We start from the raw sequence: 20,982 nt of genomic DNA, 5'->3' as shown, positions 1-20,982 counted from the left end.
GAAGGATGGACAGCTGGCCGGGCTGCCAACAGAAGGGGCCACGGGCGAGGCGCTGCTGCTGCACTCCATGGGCTGCACTACGTCGGGACGGGTGAGGCGGGGCCGGACGTGGCGCTCCGACCCGACAGTCCCCTCGACCCGAGTAATAGCAGTCAAATACGGGACAAGGGCGGTCCCATTGGGGACAAACCAATTTAGCTCAATATATGAGATGTCCCGGCAAATACAGGACAGTTGGCAACCCTATGCCTGACCCCAAAATATCCTGCACTCGCTGTGTATGGAGCAGTCATGCTGCTTGCCTCAGCCTACCCAACACCACCCTGATGCTCTCTGCCTCTCCACTAGTTGCAGCGAGTGCCTGGAAAGGGATTTACAGCAGATTCCTTTTATTCAAATTCTGAGGGAATATACCTGTAGGTGTTCAGACCTGAGGATCAACAGTGATATTATAAATTAATACCCGGCAGAAAATGCTATGCAAGATAATGCAACAATTCTAATTACAAAAACAAATCACATTGTTTTTTATCACCATGCACAGTTTTGTAGTTTTGTGAACCAATGTCTGCAGTTCCTTGAGTTTATGTAGTTTCCTTGTTACATTTGCAGGGAGGATATTCAGGAAATGCTGCAGGATTTCGCATTGCATCATTATTGAAACTCGCTGACATAAAAGCAAATAAACCTGGCATGAACCTGATGCACTTTGTGGCCATGGTAAGTATTCTAAAAATAAACCAAACCCTCATTGCAGGTTGCCTTTATTTGAATGTTAGTTGTTTTGTTGTTGGCTTGGAAACAGAAATGCAGTAAGAAATAATATCTCCCCTTGTTTTGGAATCGGGAAAGGAAGTAAAGCTTTGATAAACCATTGAATTTAAAGGGTTTACTGCAGTTTAGTTGTTTGGATGTAGCACAGTGGCAGGTGCTTTACGATTATGCCAATGGAAGCATTCTCAATTCCAAAGCAGATTATGAGTATAGGTACTAACAGTGGCAGCATTGCCAGAATATGTCTACAGTGAAGTTACATAGAGTATATATGGAATAAAATATTTTCCAATGAATCTTACAAAATAATTTATACATGAATAGTTACTCTGTTTAAAATTCTGCAAGGTTCTAATCTATAAAAATTGATGCACGCAGTCCTCATTGTCCACTGATTTCTTATCTGTGGATCTGCAAATTTACAAGGTCAATCCCAGATCCCAACTTGAATTTTTTCTGAGGCTTTGAGCTGCAGCAAAAGGATTTGAAACACCTCCAAAGAGCGAGAATGCATACAGATATATCCCTTTGCCTGTGAGTGTTATTTATTAAATCAAACAATTCAGTGCCTCATTTATTGACTATAGCTCACTTTTCAACATCATCCCAACTGAACTCTTCTACAAACTCCTGGACTTAAAACTCAGCATCCCCTCTACAACGGAATCCTTAACTTCCTAACCAATAGACTGCAATCAGTAAGGATATGTAACAAGACATATTTCATGATAATATTTAGCAATAGTGTCCCGCAAGGCTGCATTCTTTGCCACTTACTATGCTCCCTATACACTCACAACTGTGCATCAATTCCATTTACAAGCTTGCCAGTGATACAGCCTTAGTAGACGGCATCTCACATAGTGATAAGAATAAGTACCTGTATAGGAAGTAGAGAACTTTATACTATCAACAACCTCTGCCTTGGAGAGAGCATAATGGTATTCATGTATTTGTTACCTATGGGAAGTCTGTATCCCCATACATCATGGGTAATGGAGCTGTCTGCATAAAATACATGTTGGTGGGTTATATTAGAAACATTTTACAGTCTTTGTATTTATTTAAAAAAAAAATATAACTGTTGGCGATACTTGTGAGATTTATAACTAAAACTGACAAAATAACATGGACTGACCTCAATGTGCTTTTGTAAAGGTCTTTCTGGCTCAGAGAAATAACCAAAATCTCATCTTTGCCGTAGTTTAATGTTTATCATTAATACCAGTTCTGCCAGGTTTTACATTTAGTGGCACTTGCACAAAGTTTTTGGCAGCCCTATGTTCCAAGTAAAATTGTGCTTCCAAAAATAATATCCTTGAATATTATGACTTTTTTCATCCGAAATATTTAAATCTTTAAGAAACATTGTCTTCTAAGTAGCGACTTTGCTTTTCTGTATATTATTTTACTTGAGTTATTTAGATTTTTCTTATAGGAGCATAAATCCAATAAAAATCTCAATGAAGTCTGAACTGGTTTTATTTATTAGAAAGATAAGTTAAGCCATGGACTTAAGAGAGAAATATTAGCAGCTTAACAATAAACATATATGGTGGTATGGCTCTGCCTATCAAAAATACATTTGTTTCTATCATTCCATACTGTACATGAGACAATTTGTGCTCTCTAAAAAACATGTATTTAAAAGTATGATAACAAACTTAAGGTAGCCAATTTATTTTTAACCTTCATACTTTCCAGATTTTGATTTCATATTCAGTTGTTTGTGTGGCTTATATCTTCATCAGTTTTCACTGCAGGCATTCTTCTTAACCTCTGGCATAAAGAAGACCTCTCCATGCACAAAATAATCCAATATATATACATAATCTTTGTGATGAAGTCCACATCCCAGGAGTCATCCTACATGATAACATTTAAATAAAATTAAAATCATGCATTGAGGCACTGCAATATATTAAATTGCTGAGGCTGAAGTTTGTAATTTGCCATTTAAATTAATCACAAAAATGGTATATGCAAATTTGGGATTTGTTTGAATTTCTATGGCCTGGAGCAGAGTTCCTTCCTCCAGTGAATTTCAGTGTCTTCATGTCAGAAATCCATTGCAGCTCATTGATTGACAGAATTAACACTCCGTTCTTCAACAGGAGGCAGGAAAAAAAGACAAGAACCTTCTCTCCTTTCCAGATAAACTCGAACACATTGGTGAAGCTGCTAGGTAGGATGAATTTTCTTCCCGACAGCTCGACTTTACATTGCACCGCCATTACTGTGCAGTCAGAAACCCAACAAATCTGACTTACCTACTGCACACCAACATTTCTTTGTGTAATACTTATCTTATTATCTCCTCTTACTTACCTTCTCCCCAAAATCCACAATCACAATCACAACTGCTCTGGCAGACCCATTGTTTCTGCCTGCTCCTGTCCAACGGAAATGATTTCCATGTATCTGAACTCTATCCTATCCCCCGGTCCAATATCTCCCGGATAAGTCCAGGATACCACACATGCCTTTCGTCTCTTTAATGACATGCTTTCCTAGCCCCCACTCTCTCATCTTTACTATGGATGTTCAGTCACTCTACACATCTATCCACCACCAGGAAGGCCTTGAAGCCCTCTTTCTCCCTCAACCACAGAACCATTCAATTTCCCTCTACTCACACTCTAATCTGCCTAGCGAAGCTGGTCCTCACCCTCAACAACTTCTCCTTTGACTCTTCTCACTTCCTCCAAGTCCAAGGTGTAGCTATGTGCACCCGCATGGGCCCCAGCTATGTCTGCCTCTTTGTAGGGTACGTTGAACAATTCCTGTTCCAGGCATACACTGGCCCTATCCCCGAACTCTATCTCTGTTACATTGATGACTGCATCGGTGCTACCTGCTGCACCCATGCAGAACTCATGGAATTCATCATCTTCACCACCAACTTTCATCCTGCACTCAAATTACTTGGACCATCTCCAACACTTCGCTCCCCTTTCTTGATCTCACAGTCTCCATCACGGGAAATAGACTATTGACTGATGTCTATTACAAACCCACTGACTCCCACAACTATCTCGACTACACTTCTTCCCAGCCTGCTTCCGGCAAAGACTCAATCCCCTACTCCCAATTTATCTGTCTACACCGCATCTGGGGTTCCTCTCTCCTGTTATAGATGAGACCCTCACTCTTGTCTCCTCGGTTCCTCTCGTCCTTACCTTCAACCTCATTAGCCATCGCATACAACACATAATCCTCTGAAATTTATGCCACCTCCAACGGGTTCCCACCACAACCCACATTTTCACATCTCCACCCCTTTCCACCTTCCACAGAAACCGTTCCCTCCGCAACTCCTTGGTTAACTTATCCCTTCCAACCCAAACCACCCCCTCCCCAGGTAACTTCCCCTGCAACTGCAGAAGATGTTACACCTGTTGCTATAGCTCTTCCCTCCACTCTGTCCAGGAATCGCGACAGTCCTTTTAGGTTAAGGCAGAGGTTCACTTGCACCTCCTCCAACCTCATATACTGTATCCATTGTTCAAGATGTGGACTCATACATCGGGGAGACCGAGCGCAGACTGGGCGATCGGTTCGCGGACACCTTCACTCAGCCCGCCTGAACCTACCTGATAAGTTGCTGGACACTGTATTTCTCCTTCCCATTCCTACACAAGCCATTCTGTCCTAGGTCTCCTCCATTGTCAGAGTGAGGCTAAACGCAAATTGGAGGAAAAGCATCTCATATTTCACTTCACTTGGGTCCAGTGGTATGACTTTTGATTTCTCTCACTTCAGGTTGCCCCAGCATTCCCTCTCTCTATCCCTCCCCCACCCAAGTCACACTGGCTTCTCATTTTCAACCTACAAACAGTTAATAATGGCCTGTTTCCTTTATCATCGTTACATTTTTGCATATCTTTTTTTCATTCGTTGTTTTTTTTCTCTACACATCACCGTCTATATCTCTCGTTTTCATGATCCTTATCCAGTCTGAAGAAGGGTCTCAACCCGAAACATCACCCATTCCTTCTCTCCAGGGATGCGGCCTGTCCCGCTGAGTTATTCCAGCTTTTTGTGTCTTATTATTTCTCATTTACTTTAGGACCATAAATGTTCAATATCCTTGTTTTCCATGAAGAAGTCATCCATCTTGCGTTGATTCAAATATAGTTAAATTCATGCTGTACATTTGTGCTGCTTTACAAGTAAAGCTTTTAATGTTGCAGTTGTCTGTAATTGTCTGTAATGTCCCAACCTTTGGTCTCAATAGCCTTCACAAGAGGCCAAGCATACCAAATATCTTCTTCACCATACTGTTTACCTGACTTTCCACTTTTAGGGAAAGATGCATCTGTACTCCCACATATTTATGTTCTGCTATGCTCACCGTGGCCCTACCATTTACTGTGTAAGTTCTGCTCTGGTTTGACAAACCCAAGTACAATACTTCACTCTTATTAGAGTTAACTTCCATTTGCCATTCCTTGGCTCACCTTCCCAACTGGTCCAAATCTTGTGATAAACTTAAGATTCCTGAATGATGACTGATGATTTCAAACAACAAGTAGTACTCGACTACTGATAGAACAAGGGAGGAGAGAGGATAATTTAATCCAAGATTTCTTTGGATGTCCATTGAAGAGATGTCCAATGGATGTCCATTGAACTCATGATCAACAGTTAATAGTTATAAGTAACAAACATTGAAAGCCAACTGCATTTAGTGGCTTCTATTTTGAGAGATAACCTGACAGACATTTAATAAAGAGCATAACATGGAGTGAACATTAAATAATTTATTTGACTGATAGAGACTATATGAGATTTTAGCGAATCTTAATATATTTACACAGAAGTTCCAAAATTACAAGTTTAGGATTGAGAAGATCTGGGAAAATACATTTATTAACTTCAAACTCTGCCATGTCCAAGGTTATCTGAAGATGGGTTGACAGAAGAGCTAAATAAACTGGAGGAAAGACTTGATTCTCTCCAGACAAATTTGCATGAAGATCCAGAGCTTGAAGCACAGATAACATCATTCCTGCAGGTAAAAGCTGGTTAAACACAAAATTAAGTAAATAATGAAGTCTTCCCTTCCACTCCTGTTAAGTTTATTGAAATTGAAGTAACAAGTTGGAATAGTAGGACAGTGATATAAATCTTTACAATATATTAAATGTATCAGTTAATGTACAGGATAACAAAGATTATGACCACATCATTTGGAAGAGTGAAGTTTTTATTTGTTTGTTCCTTCAAACGAGTTGCAACATTTATATTTGAGCTGAAGCTAAATTTCATCTTGACTTGAAATGTTAAACAATTGTCATTAGGGTCTCTCATGAATCCAAGTTTACAAGTTTAATTTTGGTATTAAAACCAGTTCGATCAGGATGTTAGATCAATTTTTAATGGTCTTACAACTTTTTAGCTTATTGAGAATCAACAGTTTGGTTACTGGTCTGGTCCATTTCTGACCAGGATTATACAGCGCCCATCAAAATGTTTGGGACAAAGATCCATCATTTATTTATTTGCCTCTGTACTCCATAATTTGAGATATGTAATAGAAAAAAATCACATGTGGTTAAAGTGCACATTATCAGATTTTAGTAAAGGGTATTTTTATACATTTTGGTTTCACCATGTAGAAATTACAGATGTATTTATGCATAGTCCCCCGTCCCCCCTCATTTCAGGGCACCATAATGTTTGGGACACAGCGATGTCATGTGAATGAAAGTAGTCATGTTTAGTATTTTGTTGCATATCCTTTGCATGCAATGACTGCTTGAAGTCTGTGATTCATGGACATCACCAGTTGTTCGGTGTCTTCTCTGGTGATGCTCTGCCAGGCCTATGTTGCCGCCATCTTTAGCTTATGCTTGTTTTGGGGGCTAGTTCCCTTCAGTTTTCTCTTCAGCATATAAAAGGCATGCTCAATTGGGTTCAGATCGGGTAATTGACTTGGCCACTCAAGAATTTACCATTTTTTAGCTTTGAAAACTTTGTTGCTTCAGCAGTATGTTTGGGATCATTGTCTTTCCGTAGAATGAACCGCCAGCCAATGAGTATTGAGGCATTTGTTTGAACTTGAGTAGATAGGATGTGTCTATACACTTCAGAATTCATGATGCTACTACCATCAGCAGTTGTATCATCAATGACGATAAGTGAGCCAGTACCTTCAGCAGCCATACATGCCCAGGCCATAACACCCCCACCACCGTGGTTCACAGATGAGGTGGTATGCTTTGGATCTTGGGCAGTTCCTTCTCTCCTCCATACTTTGTTCTCACCATCACTCTGATATGTTAATCTTCATCTCATCTGTCCACAAGACCTATTTCCAGAACTGTGGTTGCTCTTTTAAGTACTTCATGGCAAACTGTAACCTGGCCATCCTATTTTTGCAGCTAACCTGTGGTTTCCATCTTGCAGTGTAGCCTCTGTATTTCTGTTCATGAAGTCTTCTGCGGACAGTGGTCATTGACAAATCCACACCTGTTAGTAGGCTGCTTGCCTCAAAATGGAAGCAAATTCTACAACCATTCGATCAACAGATCTGGCTCTCTGCTTCCCCACTGCCGAGTGTGCCTGTGCAGTATGGAAGCGCTCAGCTCATGCAAGGAAAATTGATCCTGTACTAAACACAAGTTGTCGCTGCATCAGTAGATGCATGAAACCTAACAAGACTGACAACATGCAGACGGGTCCTCCAGACGATGGAACATCTCCTGAGCTGTGACCTGCTGCACGACACATGCACTGTAAAGGACCTTGCAGAGGCCAACAACGTGGCACTAAAATTTGCTCGCTATTGGCAAACAGTTATGTGATGACACAAAATAATAATAATCTGATTCTTGAAGAGTGTTTCTGATCTGTCCGACAGGTGTTTGGGGGATTTTTCTTTTTTTAGAGAGAGAATTCTTCTGTCATCAGCTGTGGAGATCTTCCTTGGCCTGCCAGTCCCTTTGTGATTAGTAAGCTCACCAGTGCTCTCTTTCTTCTTAATGATATTCCAAACAGTTGATTTTGGTAAGTTTTGGCTGATGTCTCTAACAGTTTTATTCTTGTTTCTCAGTCTTATAATGGCTTATTTGACTTTCATTGGCACAACTTTGGTCCTCATGTTGATAAACAGCAATAAAAGTTTCCAATCGTGATGGAAAGACTGGAGGAAAGACTAGAGGGCCTGTCCCACTTGGACGTCAGTTGCGGGACAACCTAAAAATTGGTTGGCGCGTCGTGACGCGAGCATGATGCACATATGGCGCCTGGTGAGGCGTCGTGGCGTATGCAATGACGTGCGGTCACGCGCGGCAACCCAGGTTTTTGTAATGCTCAAAATCCTCGCGCGCCACTTGCGTGACGTATCCCTTGTGCACGCTGACGTACTGACAGCATACATGTAGGGCGCGGTGACACATGGTTACGCACGGTGACACACGAACATTGCCTATGCTAATTTATTTTTGCGTCACCGTGCGTCAACGTCCGTAACCATGCGCCGCTCATACGCCGTCGTCGTGCCATTTGCGTATCATTTGAGTACCGCACCACGTGACCACACGGGTGTAAAGCGCCCGTAGTTTTGAACATTTTTCACTGGGAAAATCCTTGCCACGGTAATCGGACTAAGTACGAACAACATCGCAAATGACTCCCAAAAGAAGCAGGGCCCTCAAGAGCACGGCGCGCGATTGTCGTACTGCGAGACAATTGTCGCGCGACAGTCACTGTCGCATAAATGACGCCCAAGTGGGACGGGCCCTTTACTGCTGAGAGCTCTCTTATACCTGCCTTAAGGAGGCAATTAAACACACCTGATCAATTACAAAAGCCTGTGAAGCCATGTGTCCAAAACATTATGGTGCCCTGAAATGAGGGGACTAAGTATAAACACAGCTGTAATTTCTACACGGTGAAATCAAACTGTATAAAAATTGCCTTTAATAAAATCTGACAATGTGCATTTTAACCACGTGATTTTTTTTATTACAAAGCTGAAATTGTGGAGTACAGAGGCAAATAAATAATTGGTGGGTCTTTGTCCCAAACATTATGGAGGGCACTGTACTTATTGTGACAACAAGTATTTTTTGATTACAGAGGAACATGGACAGACAGAGGGATTGTGTTTTAAATATTATCTCTGGTTGGCTGCATCTAACATAAGCGTGGCAGTGGTCACAAATAAATAAAGTTGCATAGAACATATGGTTGTTCAGATACCCTTATTTGGGGTGTATTTCCTATGATTGTGTTAACAATTGCCCTTAAAATGTGTTTTCCAATTTGTTTGATATTTGGGACATCTTGATTATATTGTTACTGTAATGGCTGTTTCTATACCTTCTCATAGTCCAACTCAGATAGCCATTACTTCTCAGCAATGTGATGGAGCTATAGTTTACGCACTCACCGAACTCTTATGATAGCAAAAACAAATTCTCCAGACGTTGCTTCTTGATTAATTGGTCTTTATTGAAGTAATACGTAACAAAGAAATCTCATAACTTTCCTTTCTCAATAGTTGTTCCATTCATGGCATACTTCTTATATGAGTGTGGTGTCTCGTGTGATCGTGAGATCGTGGTAACAACTGTTAGCCTTCACATCCCTCGAGACAACTAAAACTCAACTCCATGAGTCTGCTCTAGTCTTCTCCAAAGTAGACAAACCCTTCTACGTATCAAATCCCACCTACAAAAGTACAGACAGATAAAAACTAAAAATATAATATACTGACTTAAGCTTAATGGCTCCTACAGTTACTGCTTGTGCTCAAAGGGAGATGACATGGAAAACAAAGGGAAATTGTTTGTTAGTAGTTAACATTGTTCACTACAGTGCAAGTTCCATGTGCTCTTCTGCAGTCAGCGTCCTCAGAAGTATACTTGAAAGATTTTCTAAGAAACAGAACTTTGATCTAATTTCAGATCGTAGCTCAAAGAATTGAATACTGACATTATCCTCATACACTCATGTAAAAGTCTACAAGAGCATGGTGCGTTCAAGAATTCTGTCAAACTTTAGAACAAACCTATGTTTGTGGATTGCTTCAATCACTATACTTTTAAAATATGTGCATCTGGTCATCTTGCAGATCAAACCAAGAGTTCTTCTGCTGCAACATCTAGTTGTTAAATAATTATATTATTTCATCTGGAAGTTCATTATGTGTTCACCTGTCCAAGGCATTTCATTTTACTGCACATCCACAAGTTAACATAAAATAATACATCCCAAAATAATGTATCTGTTCTTGACCATTCTGTATAACCGAGCACATTGATGCAATAGCCTAGAAGGCTAGAAGCCTAGAAAGATGCTGTAGTCAATTATTAAAGAGGTAATAATGGGGCATATGAATAGCAGTAAAAGGATTAGTCCAAGTCAACATGGATTTATGAAAGGAAAATCATGCTTGACTAATCTTCTGGAATTTTTTGAGGATGTGACAAGTAAAATGGATGAAGGGGAGCCAGTGGATGTAGTGTATCTAGACTTTCAGAAAGCCTTTGATAAGGTCCCGCACGGGAGACTGGTGACTAAAATTAGAGCACATGGTATTGGGGGTAGGGTGTTAACATGGATAGAAAATTGGTTGGCAGACAGGAAGCAAAGAGTAGGAGTGAACGGGTCATTTTCAGAATGGCAGGCAGTGGCGAGTGGAGTGCCGCAAGGCTCAGTGTTGGGGCCTCAACTGTTTACCATATATATTAATGATTTGGATGAGGGAATTAGGAGCAACACTAGCAGGTTTGCGGATGACACAAAGCTGGGTGGCAGTGTGAACTGTGAAGAGGATGTTAGGAGGTTGCAGGGTGATCTGGACAGGTTGAGTGAGTGGGCAGATACGTGGCAGATGCAGTATAATGTAGATAAATGTGAGGTTATCCACTTTGGCAGCAAAAACAAGTGGGCAGATTATTATCTCAATGGGGTTAGGTTAGGTGCAGCGAGACCTGGGCATCCTTGTACACCGGTCACTGAAAGTTGGCATACAGGTACAGCAGGCAGTGAAGAAAGCTAATGGAATGTTGGCCTTCACAACAAGAAGATTTCAGTATAGGAGTAAAGAGGTTCTTCTGCAGTTGTATACATCTGGAGTATTGTGTACAGTTTTTATCTCCTAATTTGAGGAAGGACATCCTTGTGATTGAGGCAGTGCAGCGTAGGTTCACGAGATTGATCCCTGGGATGGCGGGACTGTCATATGAGGAAAGATTGAAAAGACTAGGCTTGTATTCAATTGAGTTTAGAAGGATGAGGGGCAATCTTATAGAAACATATAAAATTACAAAAGGACTGGACAAGCTAGATGCAGGAAAAATGTTCCCAATGTTGGGTGAGTCCAGAACCAGGGGCCACAGTCTTAGTATAAAGGGGAGGTCATTTAAGACTGAAGTGAGAAAAAACTTTTTCACCCAGAGAGTTGTGAATTTATGGAATTCCCTGCCACAGAAGGCAGTGGAGGCCAAATCACTGGATGGATTTAAGAGAGAGTTAGATAGAGCTCTAGGGGCCAGTGGAGTCAAGGGATATGAGGAGAAGGCAGGCACGGGTTATTGATAGGGGACGATCAGCCATGATCAAAATGAATGGCGGTGCTGGCTCGAAGGGCCGAATGGCCTCCTCCTGCACCTATTTTCTATGTTTCTATGTAAGGAACACCAATGCCTCTCCTTCCTTAGGAGATTGAGGAAAGTCAACAAGACTCTGATGGCTCTTACAAACTTCGACGGATGCACCATAGAAACCATGGCATCGATGATAGACACAAAATGCTGGAGTAAAAAGGAATGGGTGACGTTTCATAGAAACATAGAAACATAGAAATTAGGTGCAGGAGTAGGCCATTCGGCCCTTCGAGCCTGCACCGCCGTTCAATATGATCATGGCTGATCATCCAACTCAGTATCCCGTACCTGCCTTCTCTCCATACCCCCTGATCCCCTTAGCCACAAGGGCCACATCTAACTCCCTCTTAAATATAGCCAATGAACTGGCCTCGACTACCCTCTGTGGCAGAGAGTTCCAGAGATTCACCACTCTCAGTGTGAAAAAAGTTCTTCTCATCTCGGTTTTAAAGGATTTCCCCCTTATCCTTGAGCTGTGACCCCTTGTCCTGGACTTCCCTAACATCGGGAACAATCTTCCTGCATCTAGCCTGTCCAACCCCTTAAGAATGTTGTAAGTTTCTATAAGATCCCCTCTCAATCTCCTAAATTCTAGAGAATTTGTCCATGCCAGTTTCGGGTCAAGACCCTTCTTCAGACTAATGCCAGGGGAGTGGGCGGGACAGAGATAGAATATAGTCGGAGCAATAATAAACCTAAACCTATCTTTGACAGATCGACTCTGTAATGCCTCTTACCAGGCCAGAACGTCTGTCTTTACTCTGTGCCTGAAAGTTCCCTTACTTTCAGACAACCAAAAATAAGCAAGATATTCACAGTTTGATTAAAGCAATGTCATGCTTGATAGTAATTTTTATTTTTATTTCCTCAGGAATAATTGTATGATGTAACATGTCATTTATGTAGGTTCCTAGCTGTCTTTCATCTTCAACATAAGCCATTTAAAAGACAGGTCATTTTCAGTTTTGTCAGCAAGTGTAATTCAGCTCGACAGTATGGCAAGCTTGGAATAAGTGCAACCAAAGTTGATTAGTACTCAGAGGGACTAATATGTATATGATTAACCAATGTTATACAACAAAAATAGATACCTTTAGAAAATAACCATATCTTAAATTATATATCTAGTTGACTCCACAAATTGCTGTCTCTGTTTGATTCAGATAATCCTGTCAATGCTGTCACTAGTTCTCTTAAAGTTGGGATAATTCATATTCAAAGTTTCCCTGCAAAAAAAAAACAATCTCAGTAGCTGGAGTTAGAATGGAACTCAGATGCGATTCAATTATCTTACAATCCTCAGTGCTTCTATGTTTAATAGCAATTACATTTCAGCATGATATTTATTCTCTCAGTCTCTGTATGCTGGATGGATTTTTCTCAAAAGCGATTGTGAAAATCCATTCTTCAAGTTAAAATGCATTGAGCTAAATGTAAGAATTGAAAAAATAAATCTGTTGCTTCAGATGACATTTTTGTAAGCATTTGTTTTCCTTTCATTTACAGACTGCAAAGAAAGAACTGAAAGTAATATGGGAAAAAATGAAATTGTTCCAGAAGTTGAGAAACTCTTTGGTAGAATATTTCTGTGAAGATGAAAAGTTTAAGGTGGAAGAATACTGCATTGTTCTCAAAAGCTTCTGTGAAAAATTCCAAACAGCAATTCAGGTACTGTCAATTATTCTCAGTAACGTTTGAGTTAAGCTGGTGCCATTGTCCATGCCAGACAATTATATAATTGCAGGTGTTCCTGATGGCATAAGTTGTATATCATTAGCTGAGACACACTGATATTTTGTTAGCTGTGTCCTCGTGTTGGAGCTGAACAATTAGTAGGAGACCAAATCACTTGCATGAGTGAAGAGGATGGAAAAATCAAACACTTAAGAGGGCATAGCTTTATGGTAAGAGGGGCAAAGTTTAAAGGACATGCATAGGGCAAGTTTTTTCCAAGCAATCACCACCTCTAGGTGGTGAGTGACTGGAAGGTGCTGCTGGGGTGGTGGTTGAGGCAGAAACAATAGTGGCATTTTGGAGTTGATTGGATATTCCCATGAATATGGAGGGAATGGAAGGACATGGATTATATGCAGGCAGATAAGAGTTGGTCTTGGCATCATGTCCGGCACAGACAGTGAGGGCTGAAGGGCCTGTTTTCTTGTGCTGTACTGTTCCTTGTTCTGTGTTCAAGTGCCACATAAGGCTTATCTCTAGCATGTACCTACACATTTATGTTGATAACTCCAACATCTATCTCCCCTTCTAAGCATTTCTTTAATTAAGTTGTGTCCTCTGGGTTAATTGAGGTCTACATACTCTGGTCGAGTTGATACATCCCTGCTCATTAAATGTATCGCCTGCCACTGCTGAGTCCTACTGAATGCTGCAAGGCAAAAATGCTGTTTCCATGGTTATCTTTTAACTGAATGGAGTAATATTTCATCCTAAAAACAATAGAGATGAATCACATTGCTACCCCCCCACCCTCCTCACAATTCTCCAATGAAATTGTAATGTCACTGTTTTACTTGGTTTTCTTTGATGCCTGTACACACTGTTAACATGTCATATGCGTGTTGAGAAATAACGACAGTTCAGCATTAGGACAAATTAACTGCCTTCATTAAAAAAAAAGGCTTAAATGGAAATATGACATTCAGTGAGGAAGGTACAGATTAACCCAGGAGTTTTGGCATGGATTTATTCAGGGAAGATTATCTCCAACTAAGTTGATCAAATTCTTTGCGGAGGTAACAAGGAGGATCTATGTGAACAGTGAATTTGATGTAACCTCTACGGATTTTAACAAGATGTTACATAATATCCCACATGGCAGAATGGTCCAAAGAGTAATATTCTATAGGACATCCAGGAGAGACTGTAATATTGGATCAAACATTTGCTTAGTAGAAAAGACAAGATAATGGTTTATTGGGTGTTTTTATATGACTGTAAGGTTATTACTAGTGGGGTTCCACTGGACTCAGTAATGTTTGCCCATTATTACTGTCAAAGTAATTTCCAGGTGTCAACTCTGCAATAATTTCTTGCAGTGACATTTATTTTCCTTATCCTAGTTGATAAAAATATTGGTAATATGCTATTGTTGCCAAGCACAGCACCAATATTGCCAAAGGGTTAGGTAACCATATGTATACTTATCATATGTCTACACAATAGTGATCATGTTTTGCAAGCTACTTTCATGTTTACAATTGAAAATCAAGATATGCCTGGATCCACCCTGTCTCGTGCAAACTTGAAAGCCTTTACTTTCTCGTTTAACTACTTGCAAAATTTAATCCAGCATCTGCATACAGTGCATGAGAATTTTAGCAAGACCAGGAACACTGTCCACAGTGCTCAATGAAGGCAAACATATTTACAGCATTAACAAGATGTGTGGACCTGAGGAGAGGGAATAGAGAGTCCATGAGGAGACAAATGAAGATCAAAGCTACAGCAAGTGGAAGAAGGTGAAAAGTGAGATAGGGGCTTTTTGACAGGGAAAAGCAAAGTCTGGTCAACAAACAGAGATGGAAAGTGTCAGTGTTGATTTTGAAGGGTGGTGGGGAGGTAAGATGCAGAATTATGTCTCTGAAATAAATGTGGACAGTGGTAGGAAAAAGGGCAGTGTAGAATATGAGGGGTATAAACATAGAAACATAGAACAAAGAATGCCACGATTCCTGAATGAACTGACTTAGTGCATCAGTACTTACTGAAGGCAGGGTGTGGCACAAAGGGTTAAAGGGTGGGCGATTTAGTAAAGCTAAAATCAACTGATGAGATAAGGTGTACCACTGATCACTATGGGGCAAGTATCAGAAAAAAGCTTTGGCTAATTTGGTATGAAGCATGGGAAATCATGTCAGCTTAAATAGAAGAGAACAAGCAAACCCTACAAAGACAAAGCTAAGCATTGAAAGAGTGAAGATGACAGCAAAAGTGGAAGTTAACGTGCAATTGCTAATATGGAAAGTAATTTGCAGAGGTGCAATGCCTTGGGGAACTTTATGATTCAAACATGTAAAATCAATGCCAGAAAAAAATCAATCTGGCCCATTAAGCCAGCCTAGTACCTTGCATAACATCATGACTAAACACTTCACTCTCAGTGTTATTTCTCCCAAACTGCAAATATTTATTTATTTAAGACACAGGAACTTCACTGGCCACACTGAAATGTATTGTTCATTTTTACTTCACTCTGGCCTGCTGGATCATTTCAGAGCTGAGTCAATCACATTGTTGGACCTTGAATTGAGTTATCAGACATAATGGTGAGAGTGGCAGATTCCAACCCCAATGGGTATTAGAGAACCAGATGGATTGAATATCCTGGGGCAGGTTAAAGGGAGGGAGAGAACAACAAAAGCAAGACCAAAGGTACACAAAAATGCTGGAGAAACTCAGCGGGTGCAGCAGCATCTATGGTGCGAAGGAAATAGGCAATGTTTCGGGCCGAACCCCTTCTTCAGACTGATGGGGGGTGGGGGGGTGGGGAGAAGAAAGGAAAAAGGAGGAGGAGGAGCCCGAGGGTTGAGGGATGGGAGGAGGCAGCCCGAGGGCTGAGGAAGGGGAGGAGACAGCAAGGGCTAAAAAATTGGGAGAATTCAATGTTCATGCCCCCAGGATGCAGACTCTCCAAGCGAAAAAGCAAGACCAATCCTGGTTCAAATTCACGACAAATTCCGTTTAATGTTCCTCATCTAATCAAAACCAGAACATGAGGTTACTTGACCGGGTGTTTTCTACAATGACACAATCTTCTGAATTATCTGTTTTGTGCACCTGTCAAGTGGAAAGTTGAAAGTGAATGTGAACTGACAAAGAACATTTGGGCAAGAAAATAACTGTTGAAATGTTTGGTGTAGATCTAACCAACCTCTTGTTACCAACTTCATATGGAAATATGTGGAGGAATGCCTTCCCATGACCATCTAAATCTTTCCTAACCAGAAGCCTTGGATGAAACAGGTCGACAATCTGTAAGAACCAGATCTTGTTCATTAAAGTCTGACAATACAGGATCCAAAAGGACATACAGACCATTAGAGGCCATAAGGCCATTAGAAAGAGAAAATATACTTCCAGTCTAAAGTGAAGGATGAGATGGACAGATGGACATAGATGGACTAACATCCATGATGATGACCTTATTAAGCTGTAGCAAGTAAGAATTTCATTGTTCCGATGGCAGTACATATGACAATTAAACATTTTTTACTCTTGGCTTGAATAGCAGATTCAATTCAACTTTAATGTCATCGCACAAATACAAGTATGAGTACAACGAAATGCAGTTTTGCGTCAGTCCGTAGTAGTTGTGCATAAAGAAATAAAAAAAAAAAAAAATAGAGAGAGAGAAGATACAGAATAATCATAAAATACCGAATAATTAAACAGTGGGGACGGAGGGACCGGAGAAATCTATCGGCGGGACTCCGAGTTCAGCAATGTGATTGTATTATTGTAGAAGCTGTTCCTCATCCTACTAGTACGTGGCCTGAGGCTCCTGTACCGCCTCCCTGATGGGAGGAGGGCAAACAGTCCATGGTTGGGGTGTGAGGGGTCTTTGATGATCTTCCCAGCCCGTCTCAGACACCGTTTTCGGTGGGGGGCATCCATGGCAGGGAGCGGGGCACCGATGATGTGCTGCGCGGTTATCACCACCCGTTGTAGTGCCTTCCTGTCCGCAGCAGTGCAGCTGCTGTACCATACCGTGAAGCAGGTGGTCAGGATACTCTCTATGGTACAGCGGTAAAAGTTGGTCAGGATCCGGGGGGGACAGGTGGGCTTTCTTGAGCCTCCTCAGGAAGTAAAGGCGCTGCTGTGCCTTTTTGATCAGCTTGGAGGTGTTGAGGGACCAGGACAAATCCTCCGAGATATGGACTCCGAGGAATTTATAGCTGGAGACGCGCTCCACCTCAGTCCCGTTTATATGGATGGGGGTATGACTGCCTCCTCTGGTCTGCCTGAAGTCAACAATAATCTCCTTCGTCTTTTTGGAGTTGAGGACGAGGTTATTGTTGGCACACCAGGCTGTCAGGTGCTGGATCTCATCCCTGTAGGCTGACTCATCGTTGTCGTTGATCAGATCTTATTTTCTTTTTCAATTTATGAAGATTAAGAACGCTTCAGTTGTGATGTGGAGGCATTCACAATGAACCAGTTGTTAGTTATGACTTCAAATGTTCCTTGGGAAAAAATACCCTGCACAGACAATTGGGAGGCCGCACTCAGGAGATGTGCACATAATTCCAAACCAGCTGACTCCTCCCTGGCTTGGTAAGGTTGATCTTCTGTAGTCAATAAGATTGGGTTTAAATAGGATTTGTCTAGATTAGCATCTTGGTCATGCTGGGCTGATGGTCCCGTTTCTAAGCACCACAGCTCTACAGTATGTCTACATCTCTATGAATCTTAATTTTACATTAATAAAACACTTTCTTGAAGATAGTGACTTGTTTCTTTGATGGATTATCATTTTTATTTTAGAAAACAATAATTCATTCAAACCTCAATTAAAGCTATGGAATTAAGTATATACCTTACCTATTTTAATTTTAAGAAAAATGATTTTTATTTATTGTTGTATCCAAAATATGATAAAACTCTGATTATCAATTGTCTGACCACCCGGGAATCCTGACGATTCATCAAACGTGATAGTCAGACAATGGATAATCTTCCCACGAGACTCACCTGCACCCTTGTTCCAATGTTGCCCTGAAACTTACTGAGTCCACTGGAGAAATTTCTATTATATTCTGTAACATCTTTTGAAAGTAATTACAAGCATGTTGGGCAGTATTTATAACATTCCAAAAGTCCTTTGCATGCTGGATTAAAGCAGATTAATGCAATTAGATATGCTGGATATTAAAGAAAGGTTTCTGGATAAGAACAGGAATAAGGAATTTTTCTTTCCACCATCTTAACAATCGAATTATTTGTACTTTCCTCAGGAGAATACAAATCGTGAAATTGCAGAACTGAGGAGGCAACAGATGGAGAAGAAAAATGCAGAAAAACGGCACTCCATAGCTATTTGTTCCACGATCGAGAATGAACTGGGTCAAGATGAACTGGAAAGGGCACTTTCCAGAAATCTAAGACATCAGAGTATGAGGCGATGGAATTGCAAGTCTTTCAAACAGGACACTTCCTCACTTCCACATTGGACAAAAACCCCACATGCCTCTGGTGAAGTGGCACAAATAGATCAAGAACGTGATACTAGTCGCGTAATTAAAGACTTTCATGATACTGAACTAGCAGATCTCATGAGGAAGGTATCTGCGAAGGTTCTGAATCAACAGTTGTGTGTTATGCAAAGAGCGAATCCTGTTCCAAAAGAAAGTGTGAACATTCTGAACCAGGAACCTGAGACAATCAAAGAAACAGAAAAATCTGAGAAAGAACCCACAGCATCCCAGCAAACTCCTCCACTCAGTAAGGATTATTCAAAGCCGAATGGCAGAACGATGTGCAGCACTCCAACCAAAAGACTAAAATCTAATGAAAATATAGTGAAAAAATCAAAACCTAGTCATTGTTCGAAGTGGAAAAGGGAATCCTTGGAGCGAAATGAGGAACAATCTGCAGCTGCAAAGGGGAAACGATCAAACCAATCTTTACCAACTGCCAAAAAGACTTACACTGGAGTAAAAACCAGTGTTCATCAGAAGGATTCTTTTGACAAGGCAAATCAACAGTGGGACACAGGGTTAAACAAAGATAACAGGCAAAGTTTGATTACAATTAGAACAAGCAAAGTGAACAACAATGATCCAAACTCGATTCTTGCTCAAGAGCAGAAGGCAATACATCTGGGAGACAAAGAGCATGTTTCTGAAAAATTCTCTCCCAGGCCAACTTTAACTCAAAGAAATTTACAAGCACCTAAACAGAGGCAATCTGTCACATCACCAGTAAGTATTAAACAAATGAGTAGCATCAAAGAGAAACAAGAGGGACATCAAGTATCTGAGAAGGAAACACTAAGGATTGGGAGAAAATCTATCCAAAGTCAAAAGGAAAAGTTCACCTCTTCTCAAGCCACTTCCCCAATAACCGGTGCTCAAAACCAATCAGAGGCTGCAAAATCAGATACTAGGAATCTTCATGCCAAACAATCTATGCCACTCAAGAAACCAAACTCTGAGCAAATTACGAGTGTAAAACCTCAATCAGATTCCCTCACATACAAAGGAGCAGCTGATCAGTCCAGACCTTTGAAAAAGAGTAGACAGCCAGTATGGCGGTGATATGAGGTACTACTGAAACCTAGATGATAATGCTGTATTTTGCGATCAGACCAGTTACCTGGACTAATATTCTCGAAACAAATCTTTCTGCCATTTAATAAGATGATTGAGATATTGATCACAAGGTTTGGTGGTAAAAACGAAATATAATAGAAGGCTAGTCATTAAAATGATTTGTTTGTCTGAACACAAAAAAAGGAAAGGCCGATTTTGGAAACTGAACAAGCCATTATTCAGTTCCTTTTGCTTCACACAGCAACAGAATTGCACAAATATTTTTCTGATCTTAGAATAACAGATTGAATGTATGGTAAATGGCTTGGCCAGCTTCAGCCGGAAGGGAAATCGTTTTTGCGTTGAGGGTGTGGACGTGAGTCTGCCTGGTACTTCCTGTTTTGATCTGTGTTTTTGATTCCCAGGATTCAAAAAGCTGTGCAAGCTCAAAATTCTGACATTAAGAACAACAAAGCAAAAATGGTGCCAATAAGTGCAGGATCATCATATCACATGCATTATACATTTCAGCTTTAAACAAAAATTCCCCTTCGACTTTCATTTGTTAGTTGAAATATAATTTTAAATGTTGAATTATTTAGTAACTTGTATAAATACACATAAACATCGTGAAACAGGAGCTACTATCACAAGACTGAATTGAAGGGCATAATTTTAAATGTCAAGTCCATGCCAAATGTCAAGATGTGGCCCTTGTGGCTAAAGGGATCAGGGGGTATGGAGAGAAGGCAGGTACAGGATACTGAGTTGAATGATCAGCCATGATCATATTGAATGGCGGTGCAGGCTCGAAGGGCCGAATGGCCTACTCCTGTACCTAATTTCTATGTTTCTATGTCAGCTATAGGCTTTAGAGATACAGCGTGCAAACAGGCCCTTCGGACCACCGACTCCATGCCGATCAGTGATCACCCATACACTTTATGCAAGTGCTATTTGCACTCCATCCCAGCCTTTCTCTATAGCCTTGAACTTTCTTACTTTTCAGTTGGTTGTCCATATTTGTTTTGAACAAAGGGCTTTGGACCTGAAACATTCAGATGCTGCTTGACCTGTTGAATGCTTACATATGCCTCATTTTCTGCTCTCATATTAGACGTAATCTCTCGCTATATGAATAAATCTTTCCCCATAATAATTCCAATTCTTTAGCAATCAACTTCATTCTTTGTTTCAATTGGGGGAAAAAAGGCAAGAAATAGATGTCAGATTCTCTCTGCCGACTCTGTACGATTTTAGAAACATAGAAAATAGGTGCAGGAGGAGGCCATTTGGCCTTTTGAGCCAGCACCGCCATTCAT

At 40.7% G+C, this 20,982-nt stretch overlaps 1 protein-coding gene across 1 annotated transcript in view; it reads left to right on the top strand.

The window, feature by feature from the left end:
- Positions 1-20,733, top strand: part of fhdc2 (FH2 domain containing 2) — a 46,642-nt gene extending 25,909 nt beyond the window's left edge. The window contains exons 8-12 of the mRNA XM_055643678.1: positions 613-720; positions 2,889-2,959; positions 5,674-5,791; positions 12,900-13,061; positions 18,365-20,733. Of these exons, the coding sequence (XP_055499653.1) occupies positions 613-720; positions 2,889-2,959; positions 5,674-5,791; positions 12,900-13,061; positions 18,365-19,666 (1,761 nt within the window). The 3' untranslated portion in view covers positions 19,667-20,733. The remainder of the gene's footprint in view (positions 1-612; positions 721-2,888; positions 2,960-5,673; positions 5,792-12,899; positions 13,062-18,364) is intronic.
- The last annotated feature ends 249 nt before the right edge of the window (positions 20,734-20,982 follow it).

The sequence above is a fragment of the Leucoraja erinacea genome, chromosome 12 (genome assembly GCF_028641065.1).
Source record: "Leucoraja erinacea ecotype New England chromosome 12, Leri_hhj_1, whole genome shotgun sequence".
NCBI classification, from domain to species: domain Eukaryota; kingdom Metazoa; phylum Chordata; class Chondrichthyes; order Rajiformes; family Rajidae; genus Leucoraja; species Leucoraja erinaceus.
Note: the sequence above shows the minus strand (reverse complement) of the source record. Positions and strands in the feature narration are given on the sequence as shown.